This window comes from Sarcophilus harrisii, chromosome 2 (genome assembly GCF_902635505.1).
Source record: "Sarcophilus harrisii chromosome 2, mSarHar1.11, whole genome shotgun sequence".
Taxonomy (NCBI): domain Eukaryota; kingdom Metazoa; phylum Chordata; class Mammalia; order Dasyuromorphia; family Dasyuridae; genus Sarcophilus; species Sarcophilus harrisii.
Window position 1 is genome coordinate 247,572,376 of NC_045427.1, and position 15,066 is coordinate 247,587,441.

General features: G+C 40.5%; 1 protein-coding gene across 2 annotated transcripts; it reads right to left on the reverse strand.

The window, feature by feature from the left end:
• Positions 1-5,110: 5,110 nt before the first annotated feature.
• ZMYND19 (zinc finger MYND-type containing 19) lies at positions 5,111-14,625 on the reverse strand. Of its 2 annotated transcripts, none has more exons than XM_031951887.1 (6): positions 14,375-14,625; positions 12,528-12,587; positions 11,934-12,040; positions 9,637-9,777; positions 6,109-6,289; positions 5,111-5,777 (listed from the first exon to the last, which is right to left on the reverse strand). In XM_031951887.1, exons 1-6 carry the CDS (start codon positions 14,423-14,425, stop codon positions 5,634-5,636), a joined length of 684 nt encoding a protein of 227 aa, XP_031807747.1. In that variant the 5' UTR covers positions 14,426-14,625; the 3' UTR covers positions 5,111-5,633. The 2 variants fall into 2 exon arrangements, with proteins under 2 accessions (XP_031807747.1, XP_031807748.1); XM_031951888.1 differs by lacking the exon at positions 14,375-14,625 and adding an exon at positions 13,835-14,042.
• Positions 14,626-15,066: the final 441 nt, after the last annotated feature.

A 15,066-nucleotide genomic window follows, 5' to 3' on the forward strand; every position in this document is an offset into this window, starting at 1 on the left:
CGGCGTTGTTTAGGGGATTATTCAAAGGGGTGGAAGCGGCATAAGGCGCGTACCGTTATCCCGGAGTCCTAGGAACTTGCGTTAGACTTGTGGTTAGAGCTGGGTATTTCCGAGAGGCGCGGGAGGGGTTACAGATAACCTGGAGACAGCGGGCATCCAGGAGAGCCTGGTAGAGGGGAAGTGGGTCCTCTGAAAGCTCGTCCTTGGGGCTCATGGTTTCTCTGCCAGTGCTGTGGCCGATTCCAGGCCGGCCGACCCTTCTTGTGGAACTGGACCTCCAGGCAGCCGGTGGGGTGGTACGGCATCAACTATTATTACTAAAATAGCTAATATCCATAGGGTAAATTCACAACTTTTTTTTTTTTTTTTTAACATAACCAAACCGTTATTTTGCTGACCAAAAAGAATCAGACTCTGAAATATTGTACAATCAGCTTGTGAAGGAAATAAAAAATGCAGGTGGGCATAAATATAGGGATTGGGAATTCAATGTAATGGTTTTTAGTCATCTCCCAGAGTTCTTTCTCTGGGCATAGCTGGTTCAGTTCATTACTGCTCCGTTGGAAATGATTTGGTTGATCTCATTGCTGAGGATGGCCGGGTCCATCAGAACTTAAAATTCACAACCTTGAAGACGTCTCTGGGGACAGGAACTTCCCTGAGATGTGGACAAGTCTGCAGGGACAAGACCTGAGGCTGGGGAAAGTGGGTTCCCCTTCTGGCAGTATCTCTGGGGCCTTGCTTTCCCCATCTACGAAATGGGGACCTCAGGGTCCTTGTGATTAAATGAGAAACATCTTTTGGATTCAGACCTTTAGGCTTTCCACTATTTTTTACATTGAGTCATTCCAGCCCCAGAATCTGAATACGTTCTGGATCTAGGGGTTTCACATGTGACTCAAAATTCTTTTGTCCAGAGTGACTCTATTTCCCATTCATCATCAGGAATCACCATAAGCGGCACATCTTTTAAAAGATGACAGTGGATGGCATGCTACACCAGGGTTACAGTAGTATCCTAAAATAACCCAACAAAGATCTCTGCCTTGATGAGCATGCCAAGGAAAGGCCATTATATTAAGGTATTAAAATCAGAAGGAAAAAAATTAGACCTTGTAATTTGAATGCTAGGTTCAAGTGCAGAATAGTATCAAGGGTAGTTTTTCAGAGCCCCAAGCTCAGACAAGAAGTCATAGGCAATACTGTGGGAGTATACAGACTTGAGCTTCCCTTCCACATGAGGAACCATAATTACTAGACTCTTGCCAAACCAGTTTGTCCTTCTTTTCTAATCCTGCACATTATTCAACAAGAGGCCTCATTGACTGGACATTGTTTTATCTGCGTTGGTTTGTCCCCATTCCTAGCTCCTGTCCCTTTCCTAGGGCCCGCCCATACTGATCTTTGGCTGATACATCCAGGCATTTCTATCAAACAGCCTTGTCACACAGAAGCAACTCCTGTTGAAGACTGATCTTATTCTGGTCACCTGTATAACTATGAAACTTGAACCTGACTGAACATAACACCTTCCTGAGCAGCTACACAAATCACTACAGTGATTATCAAGAGCTGCCGGGCCTACAAGCTGTCTGAGCTCTCCTATGCCTCTGCAGAAAATACAGCAAAGAAACATTGCCATGAGGCACATAATTGTGGGATGGCCTCGGTCCAGCCTTGTTTACTGCCCACACCGACTTCTTAGGGAGCTGGGCCCCAGAGAGCAAGAAGTTAATGGGGACTGATTTTACAAAAATTAGAGCCAGAGAGCCCCATCATGGAACAATTTTTGCTTTTCTTGTAGTACTTAACAAGCCCTTGATTTCAGTAAGCACTTAAATGTTTGTAAAATTCAATATGGAAAAATAGGCTACCAGTCCCACAAATTTTCTATACCTCCTCATGGACACAAAATAGAAACCACTATTATTTTAACGTAATAGACCATGATCTTTTACATGCCTGTTTCTAATATAGTAATATAAAATAGCTTCAGCCAAACATGTCCTGTGCCCTTAGAGAAAATGGCTCACTAAGTTGTCCACCCATAACAAGTGTCTAAACTGAACCTATTTATTCCACATTTTAATGACCTGAAAATATAGTCTAGTTAGCATTTTTCTACCTATAAAGATCAAAGTCTGACCTGATAGGAAAGATAAATAATTTGGAATTTGCATTGAATAGAAAACAGATATAATTCTAAACTTGCCTTTCTAGAATCTTAATTCATCTCAATTACAGATCTCTGTAAAGGTAGGAGGAAAGGAGTGTCCCCAATGTATAAATGGTAAATGTGCCCAAGATGACAGAAGGCTTGATTTTAAAAGATTCTATTTTCCGTGTTACATAGCCCAGTACTCTTTTCCAGAGAATAAATGAGGGAAAATAGCAATACTGGCTTGGCTCTGGCTGGATCAGGTAATTTCCAGTAATATAGGGAAGGACTTGGTTGATAATGAACACTGTGTAGCCCACTGTTGTCACTGTTATGTAACTCATCATGCACTAATGGCTTCCTACTTTTATGCCAGGGAACTTGTACAAAGAAAAAAAAGGTAAACTATCCTTATTGTTTCCTTCCAAAGACCCTGAAAGATATCTTACAGCTTAATACAGTAACAATTATGCCCATTTTCTTTAAATAAGAAATTTTGTGTACATCATTTGTTTCTCCCAGATTTGTACTCGGTCAAGAGTTAGTACAAGGAATAAACAGAAAAACCTGGCAGCGAAGACAAGGATCAGAAATACCAAAGGCACATTAGGGAATGTGTTTATGACCTCTTGTGATAAAACCTGTAGAATCGAGCTACTTTATTTCTAGATTAAAGGCAGAACCTCAGAAATATTTCCAAAAATAATATACCTATCAGAGGTTTCTTTCAGCCACTAAGATCAGTTAAATATTGAGCAACAATGTTGAGTCTAATCTTTCTTTTGAATACTCTCCCAAGTTGTCACAGAAACTACCCTGTATATCATTTAACCTCTGAACAAGCTGAGCTATCTCCATTAGGCCAAATATCATGTACACTATAGTTTATTTCTAATTCCATGATCAGAGTCACAAAAGTACATTAGCAATGCTAACATTTAACATGGCCCAAGACTTGAAGATAATTTTAAAATTGTAATATGGCCTATTTAAGCCCTATGAGCATCTGCTGCAAAAAAGTATATAGATGTCGACCCAAATGACCCATCACCTAAGGGCTTGGTCCACTCTTAAGTGATCTGATCTGTCCTGGATCCCTGTTTCTGGTCCCATTTAATTCAATGACTCATATGAATCCAATTCGAGGCATTGGTAATAGAACTTCCCTGGAGAACAGGCTAAATATCCTGCTTTCAGCTAATACGAGAGGCCACATTCCTAGGCTAGACCAATCTGAGCTCTTGCTAGTGACTGCAAAACCTGCCTATGCTTCAAACCTGCTACAGATCACCTAAACATACCCACTATTTAATCTTAGCCAAGTTATCTATCCTTTGCAGAACACAATGGCTGCCTCACATGATCTGTCTCAAGTGAGGAATTTCTGTATCCCATTCCCCGAATACATACTTTTAACAACTCAACTTGAAGGTAACAGAAAATGTAGAAAAGGTCTGTACTGAAATGGCTGCTACCAAAGTACAATTCTGTTACTTCTTGTCATAATGGAGTTTGATATCGATATCTGGAAAGATGCTTATAGTAATGAATTTCACCTCATTAAATAAGGATAGAAATGTAGGGGACCTTAGAGATCTTCTAGTGCAATTCATTTTAATGGATAAGGAAAGTGAGACCCAGGTCACAAATGGCCCAGCATAAACTCAAAACACAAGTGCTCTGATCTCAAGTCTATCAAAATGATTTCTAATACATTTTAAAAGAGAACTCTTTCTTCACTGCTGTCTCATGTTTCACTCCATTATAGAAATGCTGGTTCTACATTGACATTAAAAACCAGGCCCAAGACATTAAGCAAAACTATCCTACCAAAGATGGGATCCCAAACAATAAAACAAATCAGAAATTAATATTCCACTGCTATAGCATCTAACAAACAAACTCAGAGGTGATTGGGCATTTCACAATAGGAAAAAGTACAGGGGATACTTGTGCAACAAGATGAAGTCCAAGAGGCAAAAAAGCAGTTCCTAGAGACCTAGAGATGTCTCTCTTAATTACCAGTGAGTAATGAAGGCACAAAAAGGCTGTGGAAAGCACACAACACTGGTCACTAACCAGGGACTGGTTGTTTTATTTAAATTCAACTTTATCAAGGACTTCCTACAAGGCTTATAAAGCAGAGATTAGGTATCCCAGGAAGGAGTATACTGTAAAGAGACTTGACCTTATTGCCAACTCTAGACATAGCCCCACCTATGGATACCATAGTATCCCTATGGACCACACTATAGTATACCAGCTAAGACTATTGAACCAAAGGGAGGGAAAATGACTTTGTTGATGTTGCTTCCATCTCTGTACCGACCTCACCCCTAACACTCGATGCTTCAGTCCATATTGGTATTTATAGTAAGGCAGTTACTCACATATTCTTCTCACACAAATCACCTAAAATTCAGGTAGAGACCACGTATAAGCCTAGAACAAAGGCTATCCTAAACAAATTATGGAAAGAAATTTCAGCCACCTTTCCTTGATAGTAGCCAAGGGTAAAACTCTCAAAACTATATTCTAAGCTGAAAATTGAGAGGGATGCAAATGAACTCTCAGCAAGAAGCACCACTGAAAAGACAATTCAGAATGCTTTCCTGCTCCAACTTAATGCTGCCATGCCTAAGCCAGTCACTTCAGCCCTTCCGCAGGTCCCACTACCTCAAAGAAACACAATTTTGGCCCCTAACAAATAGTTTGAGAAAGAACAGGCTACACTTTTTGCAACCACAAAAAAACAGGGTCCTCCAGCAAGACTGGGTGATAAGTATGTGGCCTGAATATTCAATAGTAGACAACATGTAATTATATTCCACTTTTGCTTCAGCATCTCTATTCAGTTCAAAGATATAAATCTCAGAAGGACCACCCCAATGCAAAGGGGAGAGTGGCCACAGGCTGACGAGAACAGCAGAAAACTACAGTCAAGACACCAAATCATTCCAACCCTTTACTTTGCTTTTTTTTTTTTAAATATTACTTCCATGCAGACTGTTCTCCAAAGTAACTGCTGATGCTGGAAGCCCATCCCCCTGACCTTGGCTCAGCTGCTGTGGCTTCCAGCTATCTAGGTGATGAGCTTTTGCTACATGACGGTATTTAGACATGTGGCCCAACAGTTTCTCATTTGAAGATTACAGTAAATGATTCTATTTGTAATTTCTAACCAAAAAAACTGTACATGAGTTTACAAACATATTAACATATAAATAATGAGAGGCTTCCTGCTTGAAGCCTCCACAGTAGTCTCTGCTTGAGAATAACACTGGAGGGGAAACTTTGTCCCCCTTATATAGAGCCCTGAAGTGGCTTGGTCTATACAGTGGCTGTTCTATGCAAGCATCATTGGGTTCTTCAGTGCTTCCGGCTTCAATAACCAGTCTGTTATTACTGTGCAAAAACAAGAGTCCACAGATGCCCATGCGAACAGGAATCTGACTGCTGAGATGTCACTGATCAGTCATCGCTCTGGCTCAAGCTCTTGCTGGAAGGTTCGTTTCTTCTCCCGACAGTGTTTCTTGTGAGCAGGCCAGTCCTTTTGCTGGCACTGGGAACCACAGTACCTGGCTACCTGACACCGGCCACAGATGTTGAATTCACGTAACTAGAAAGAACACAGAAAATCTATCATTTCATTCTCAATAAAAAAAATTCAATCATGGAGCTCTAAAAAGAAGATAGCCATCTACTTATCAGCAACTGCTGATATGTGTCCCAATAAATTTATGTCCCCATGCCCCAAATAAATATTACATTTAAACTTGGAAGAAGGGAGGAAAGTCAGAAAAAGAATCAAGAGATGCATAAAACACCACCAAAAATAAATTTAAAATAAAGGAAAGGAACATTTTAATAGTTAAAAGCATAAAATTACAGGAAATACTTGGAGGTAAGAAGTACACCTAACAAAGCTTTCAATGTTATAATCCACATACCTGCTTTTCAATCATAGTGCATGGAGGATAATGACATTCATAGTATGTGCAGGAATTCTCTTCTTCTTCTACCACATCTCCGTTAGCGTTATAATAACGAGTAACATTCAAGACAGGGAATTGTTCTTCAATAGGATCAGTGGGAAGCTGCTGAATTGCCAGCCAATACAAGCTCTGCTCCCTTAAATACAGAAGCAAAAAATTAAGACATGCACAGACTCAAGGTAACCAGTTAAAGATAAGGGAATAAATGAAGAATCCGTAAACAGAAGTCACCATGGACTAACAATAAAAGTTCAATCCAATTATGTCCACCAAGGTACAAAGATCTGTGAATCGGTATTATGAGAACTTGATTTGATCAGAAAATACTCTTATCAGATGCTCCTATTCCCAAAGTATTGTGAGGAAAACCATTCATGAATCAATTCAAAAAACATTCCATATTAAAAGTTGGAACAATGGCCCAACTTAAAATTGTAGAAGTTCTCTTAAGTCCAGGTTCTCCCAGAGTCCATCACTGGTTATGGCCTCCATATCTCACTAGTAATTATCTTAACTCTCTAAACTTAATGACAGTACCTAGCAAGTTGTCTGCTCCTATCTACTTAGCATTTTCTAAATTACTCAGAAATGTTATCCACCGTAATGACCATAACTCAGCTACTATAATCACTACACAGAAGTGACCAAATAAAACAGCTCTCAGCTCAGAAATATGAAACGGTATTAAATATCACCATAACCATTAAGTACTACCTATCATGTGTAGGGGAAAAAAATCCCATAAATTTTATCAGGGTGTTACTTCTGAAGATACTCTAAATACTGACAATTTGTGACAAAAAGGTATGAAAAAACTTTTAAGTGGACACAGATCCTTGCCCAAACAGGAATATAAATCATTCAGGAACAGAATTTAGATTAGTAGTGGGAGCTCCCCTGACTTCAGCTCCATATCTCACTGATTTCTCATCTGCTTGGTATCTATACCTGGCAAAGAACCAGGTGAGAAAGCAAATCATAATTCCCTTTAATAGTCAGACAAGCCATTTAATGCTTTGCTTATGCCTTTCCTCTCAGGGATTTACACCTAACTCTAGGCCAGGGCTCCTTACAAGTTGTCCTTCAACAGACTGCTCACTTAAGGAATCCTTACCGTCAGTATATACCTTTATATTCAAAGTCTAGCGTTCTCATTTCCTAGCTGAAGTCCAGCTTCAGTCCAGGACTTGAAGAGGTTAAGAGAACACATCACACCAGATTAAAAGATGATCATTCACCTCCTAAACTATATCATCTTCTGTTGACTTTCCATCTTTCCATACTACTTTGCCTCACTTGGTGATCTAACCAACTTGGCATTCTGTTCATTATTCTGTTTCTCAAATATGGAACTGTATCTCCTACTACTGTGCCTCTCAACCATCCCTCAAGCCTGTAACAGTCCTTGCTCAACCCTATCTCATATAGAATTTCTCTGTTCCTTAGAAACAAAGCTTATGCACTTAATAAGTAAAGCCCTTCCAAACAATTGCTAATGTCTTCTCCCTTCTCCCAAACCATCTTCTATTTAACTGCTTTCTATCTATTCTTTTTTACATTTATTCTACATATACTTATACATGTATGAGTTGTCTCCTTCCATTTGAACATAAGCTTTTCCCAAAATTAATAATGGTCAAAAGGATATGAATAGGCAATTTTCAGATTCAAAGATATCAATAATCATGTGATAAAAAGTTCCAAATTACTACTAATTGGAGAAATGCAAATTTTACAACTCTGACTTACTATCTCATATCCTTTAGTCTGGCTAAGACTACAAAAAAGGAAAATGACAAATGCTGGAAGGGATGTGGGAAAACAAGTATATATACCTTTTAACCTAGCAATACCACTACTAGGGCTAAACCCTAAAAAGATCCAAGAAAGAGAAAAAGGAGGCATAGACCAAAATAATTATAATAGTTCTTTATATGGTGACAAAGAATTGGAAACAAAGGCTACCTGTTAACTGGGAAATGACTGAACAAGTTATGGTACGTTGATGTGATGTAATACTACTATGCTATAAGAAATAACGAAAGGGCTATCATTTCAGAAAAACTTGGGAAGACTTACATGAAATGATGTAAAATGAAACAATTTATGCAGTTGATAGAATATTGTAAAGATAATCTATTCTGAAATATTTATTAACTGATCAGCACTATGACCTACCACAATTCCAAAGGACTCATGATAAAACATGCTATTTCTGATAGAACTACTCTGATAGAGTAGACTCAAGAGCAAAGATTTAAGCATCTCTCATTCTTTTTTCTTAGGGAAGAATAGGACAAACAAAATTTTGATTTGCACGACTACATATACTTCTGATAGGTTTTGTTTTTCTTGCCTTTTCATTTGGTGGAGCAAGGGATGAAGAAGGGGGGGAAATGTGGATTTGAAAAAAAAAGCCTGCATTCAAAAAAAAAAAAAAAACCACTTTTTAAAAAGTAGGCAACTCATGATATTGTGGGCTAGATAAGAGAAATGGATTAAATATTTGTACAGTTAAATGGATCTGTGAATGGCTAAATGATAGTCCAAAGAATGGTATAAATGGAATGATTGATGGAATGCCAATGCCATGGCCCTGTGTTTCATATTTTTTTTTTCTTTTAAGTGGCATTTTATTTTTTCTACTTACATGTAAAGACAATTTTAACATTCTTTTAAAATAAAATTTTAAATTCCAAAAAAATAAAAAGTAGGCAAGTTTTTACAGAATAGGCATTATTTCTTTGTTTTTATATCCCTAAGAATTACTAGTTATTTAATAGAGTGTTTGGCACACTGTGGGCTCTTCATAACTGTTTATTGGGTGATGCATTTATTTTCCTACCAAATGGATAGTAAGATAATAGTCCAACCTCCTCATTTTACAAATAAGAAAATTAAAAACCAGAGATGTGAAACCAGTAGAATTGGAATTCAAATCTAAGTCTTCTGACTCCCATTCTGGTGCTCTTTCCACCATCCCAAACAGCTTCCTCTACTATGTATACAAATAAAGATTTTCACACTAATAGGAGCAAATTTGCATTTCCATACTAGGCTCAGAAACCCACACCAGATTCTTCTGCTTCTGGGAAAAAAAAAAAATTATAGAACCCACTCCCCAAAACAAGCGTAGAAACATGTGTTGAATACTTCAATGATTCTCCTGTAGTTAGGCCTATTCTGAATCAAGTTTTTCCACCTTTTTTCTCATATTGGCGAGAGACTTGAGGTTGAAGGTTGAAAGGGAAGATCTTCAATGTGTCTCTAAAAACTGAGATTCACTATAGCCCCCATCTGTCTAAAGAGAAACTACCCAATATCTGGTTTTAAACACATGAAGAAAAAAGAAAAATTTTGTTTAACAGTGAACTAATTTAGTGATTAATGAATCCAGATCATCCTCCCAAACTACCCAGCAAGGTTCACTGCAACAACCTTGACAATCCACATCACTCATGAGTGGCACTACTTTAGACATACCTTTGTTTACTAGAGATTTCTTCTGCTTTGGGTCTCCAACCCCATGGCACTAACTGCAGGTTGTCTAATCGATTGTCCACTGTTACTGCATTAAGATGTACCACCTGAAATCCTGGAGCAATTCCTCCCCTGTGTCGTTCCCTGGGACACACAAACAAATATATCTTTAAAAATACTGCTAGTTCTTTTACAGAAGGTAAATTATTCTGTAATTCAAAGACATTTTCAGTATATCTTAATATACAGAAAATCCCAAGTATCCAATGTAGCACATACATTGTGCTCTTTTGTCTTCAGGCAATGGAATTAGTTTAATTCTAGCAAATTAAGATCTAGAAAATTTGAGCAGCTTATTATCACCTCATTTTGTTTACTCAGTTCAGACCAAATGACACAAACTGGGTTCTACTATCCTTTCTCTTTCCATATACTGTTAGGTTCAGCTTGGCCCCTTCACTTCCCTTCTATTCTTAACACCAAGGCTTAAATGACTACTAGTTAAGTGACCCTGGGCCAGGGGAAGTCATTACAGGGAAAATCACTTAATCTATGAACTTCACTTTCCTCATTTGTAAAATGGAATTCAAAGATTTAAGTACCAATCTCACAGGTTTATTATGAAGATCAAATGAAATTATTTTATATACACACACATCTATGTACACAACACTTATGTACATATACAAATATATATTGTATAGGGATATAGATATTACATGCACACATATACATGTAATACATGTGGGGGGAAGCAATGTTTGGGACATCTTAATACAATCTAAATAAATGCTGGATACATCACTGACTATGCACACATTCTACTTCATCCTTTTTGTACCCACTCAACTTATTGTGACTATGTTCTCAGGAGTACTTTTCAGTTATGAATATAACTAAAAATACAATTGCCACTAGTCATTTTTAAGATACTCCATGTGTCAACCCAGAAAAGTTATTTTATTTGAGAACCATGGACCTGGTACAGATAACATGATCCACCAAGTTTAAGTGACCTGCTAATAGGCCTGATGGACTATGAGTTAAAGCAAGTTTGGTAGTTCTTTTACAAAGTATGCCAATTATCAATTTCTAAGAATTAGCCCAATTAATCAGTATATATGGCATTGAATGCCTACACAAGCAGAATCAAGACTACATTGTACACAGTAACAAGCAAGATTGTGAGATGATCAACTGTGAAAGACTTAGTTCTTCTCAGTGGTTCAGCGATCCAAAGCAATTCCAATAAACTTTGGACAGAAAATGCCATCTGCATCAAGAAAAAGAACTATGGATACTGAATGTAAATCAACACATGCTATGCTCACTTTTTTGTTTTTTTTCTTTCCCAGTTTTTCCCTTTTGCTGATTTTTTTCTCCCAACACGATTTATAAAGCAATGTATATTAAAAATAAATATATTCAAAAGAAATCCTCAGTGACTAAATACCCACAAATAGTCTATTTAATATTTTGATAATTATGTTTTAAAAACACAGGTTAAATTCAGTTACAATGAAAAATCTAGACCAAGAATAATTAGATGCATCCAGTAAAAAAATAAGAGCTTTAAGCAAACTTCTAAGATAAAGAAAACATTTATTCTAAAAACTTTAAAGACCCAAGATTTTATATTCCCTTTTGGCCTGGTTAGACAGAACATTCCCACGGGAACACCATTTCAAGTTTGTTACACAGTAGCCCAAGCTGGAAATGAATGTCATCTTGGCAGATACTAAGTTCACAAGGAAACTGAAGAGGAGGAGGACAGGAAATAACCAACCAACTCCTTTTAAAATGAACACCTTTAAAACTTCTTCCACAGATCTAGAGTTTTCCACTAGGAAAAAAAAACTAACAAAAATAATGACCACCTGAAAAAAGATACCCTAGTCTCTACCTACATAATCTCAGAGAGGAAAAAGCGAAATTACTAAAGTATGTCTCCAGATCCATCTTCACAGGTTACTTGCAAGAGAAAAATTTATCGTGCCTTGATGCCCAAAGCAGCCAAATTCACTCTATCTTTAGAGACTTCTGTAACCCATATTATTCCTTACAAGATTCAAAAGGGAAAAGTAGTGTCCTTCTCCCTCCTCCCTCCTCCCTCCTGCCATGTATGGTGGCGTCTGGTGCTCTTAAAACTACTCCCAGACACCCCACCCAACATATCAAAGATCACACAAGACTTATTTAGGGAGTTAAGGGGCCTGGATGGATGAGTGGCAGACTCTTTACAAACTGATAGCCACACCCCAAATAAAAATAAAAAATATTGATCTCTACAAAATACCCACCACAACAACTCATGAAGTAAACGTCCAGATCCCCTTCCTCGGTTTTTGTCAAAAGCATAAGCAAATATTTTAGCACCATTTCCATCAGCATCTACTTCCATTCGTGCCTGGGATAGGACAAGGAAAATATTTAATCATCCAACTAGCAACAATACTTCAAAATCTAACTGGAAGAAAAAAGAAATAAAACCACTGAAAATATTAGTTTAATCCCTTATATTTTTGGAGCAATACAATCTGGCCCTCATGGATGTCAGTAGTACAGAGGATAATAAACACTGGACCCAAGTCATTTGCTCCTAAAAACATAGCCATGAAAGAGGAAGACAAAGTTTCTGAAACAAATCTTCTCTAATTTGAATACAGGGTATAGTATAGTTCTAATTCCTGGAGACTGCCAGAGCTGATCAAAATTAGCTAGCTGACTTAGTCATATTTGGTTTTGAGGTGATGCAGAACTAACATTAGTTTTTCATCTTGAGGGATCTCATTCTCAGTACTAGCAGGAAGAAAATATTATTAATATGCATTTGTAATTTCTCCAGGTCCTTCAAGTCCAACCACAACCCAACCCAAGGAACAGGCCATTCTCACCTCAAAAGAGTAACTCTCCACCAGTGGGATGTCTTGTTCATCTATCAGTGTGTACTTTGTCTAAAAATTAACCAGACATTGTAAAGAATTACATTTATTATCAAGAAAGTTAAGTAAGGCCAACACTGAAATAATGACAATAGGAAGTTATGAGTCACATTTAAACTGTGAAGTTAGATGGTAACTAAATGTTATTTTAATCACCTTGACTCACCTGCCCTCAATTAGATGAGTAAATAACAAGGAAAACAACAAGAGTAGGTAACAACAGCAAGTAAAGAAATTCACTACAATACTAACTGGTTTGCATAGTATAAGCCAAAAGTCAGCCCCTAATCTGAATATAAATTGTCTTTAAGTTATAGCTATCAGAATCTTCCACTCCTGCATGAGAAAGACTAACTTAAGTAGAAAATTTTATCAAAGCAAATAAACCTCACATTAAGTTTCTTTATGCATACAGATTCCAACCTTCATCTAAATTAAATGGCTTTACTCCCAATAGTTGCTGATGCTTTTCCACTAGTCTATCTCATTATAGGCTCTATCTAGAGCTAGCTACAAGGCAATCAATTTGGAAACCACCAGCAAGGCTTCCCTGGACAAGACTCTTACCAGACCAGCAGACAGCCACTTCTAATTTGCTGGTGGCACCAGGGAACAAAAACGTAGACAAGTAGGTAAGCTTAACTCACAGACAAAGTACATAAAAGGAAAAGGAACAAAACAGTGAAAAAGCAGGTGAAGAAAAAAGAAAGCAAGAGGAAGGTAAGAGGTGAAGAGAGGCATATTTTTACATTATATTTTGCAAACCCTAAAGCACATATATAAATGCAAGCTATTAAGAAGATGATGATGGTAAAATGCTACCTACAACTGGCTCAGGTGCTGCTCTATGGCACTAATTCCCCAGGCTCCCCCTACTGTTCTAGGCCAGTGTGACACAACAGTGTAACTAGTTGCTCACTGCCTTCCCTAGGCAAACTCCTCAGTTTAATCCAGTGACCTCAACATGGGTTAAAAAAAAATTATGCATTTCTCTTACTAATGTTTTTTTTTCGGTCAGCGATTAGACAAGAGGTTATTCTACAGAACAGGCCATGAAACCTAAAATCTACTATACAGCATCTTTTTCGTTTAAAAAAAAAAAGCCGCCAAGGAAGGCGTGTGCAAGCCCGGGACCCACAGAAGCATTTTGGATCGCCTGACTTAGATTGCACTCATCCCGAGAAACGAGCAGCACCAGCTCTCGGTGCACTTCCAAACGTGGGTTAGACCTCGCGAGTTGCTTTAAACACAACACCTACACCTCAACAGCTTTCCAGACTTGGGCAGTTCCATTTCGTGGATCCCGAGAACCTGGATGTTCCTCGAAACTTCAGCCGCTCCAGACTGGACCTCGGCTGGACCACAGACCTCAGAGCTCACGCCAGTAGCCGGAATGCCCAGGGGTGGGGGGGAGTGGAACAGACAGCCTGACACCTGACACCCCGGTGAGGCTGGAGGAGTCGGGCAGCCAGGGTCGGGTGGCCGGTGGGGGGGGGAAGGGTATCCCCTCCGCCCTGGGGCCGCGTTGGAAGTCGGGGGCAGGGGCTGAGGCCTGGCCAGGACAGAGCAGCGGCTCCGTACGGGGGAAAGGGAGGGCACCCTGGCGGCGGCCACTCCCGGGCCGTGGGTGGGCGGGCCCCGCGGGGATCGGCAGCCTCGGAGCTCCCGAACCCGGCCTCGGCTGCCGGACTCTCCGGGCTCGCGGTCGCCTCTGAGAGGCCTCTGTTTTTCTGCGGGGCCTCATGGCGGCTGCGGCCTCCGCCCGCCCCGTTTCTCCCTCCCACCCCCGGGCCGCTCACCTTCCCGGCCACTCGGCCGAGCCGCACGATGCCCAGCTTGAAGTCGGTCATGGCCAGGGCCTCCCGCTTGTAGCCGCCACCACCCGCGATGCCTCCCTCCCTCCTTCCCTCAGGCCGGGGCCGAGGCCGAGGCTAAGGCCCTGGCCGCCGCCGCCGCCACCGCCGCCGCCACCGCTTCCTCCCGCCTGCCGGCCGGGGCCTGCCACGCGCCGCCGCCGCCGCCGCCACAGCCTCCTCGCGCACACAGCCAGAGGAGGGGCGGGGCCGCGCCGCGCGCCGCGCCGCGCCGGACACACCCCCCTCAGCCCTCTGCACCCGGACCAATCAGGAGCCGCGCCGCGCGCCGGGCTCTACGGACCAATAGGAATACAAGGAATGCGCCGGTCTACTGGGGGGAGGGTAGGGGAAGGGAGGAGGGCAGAGAGGAGTCGATGGAGGACCCAAGGAAGGGGAAAGGGGAGAAGGGAGTAGGGGGGAGGAGCTTCCCGCGCGCGCGCTCCGTTCTGACGTCGTTTTCGCGGGAAGCTTTGTGCTTCGAACCCAGACGAGAATCTCCGTAGAGGGGGAATGGAGCGGAGCAGGGCGGGTGCTCTTAAAGGGGCCGCTGGATCCCTGAGGCGGAAACGTCGGAGGCCAGTCCGTGTGGTCCCTCTGGTCGCACGCGCGTCTCCTTGACTCTGCCGGTCCTAGGC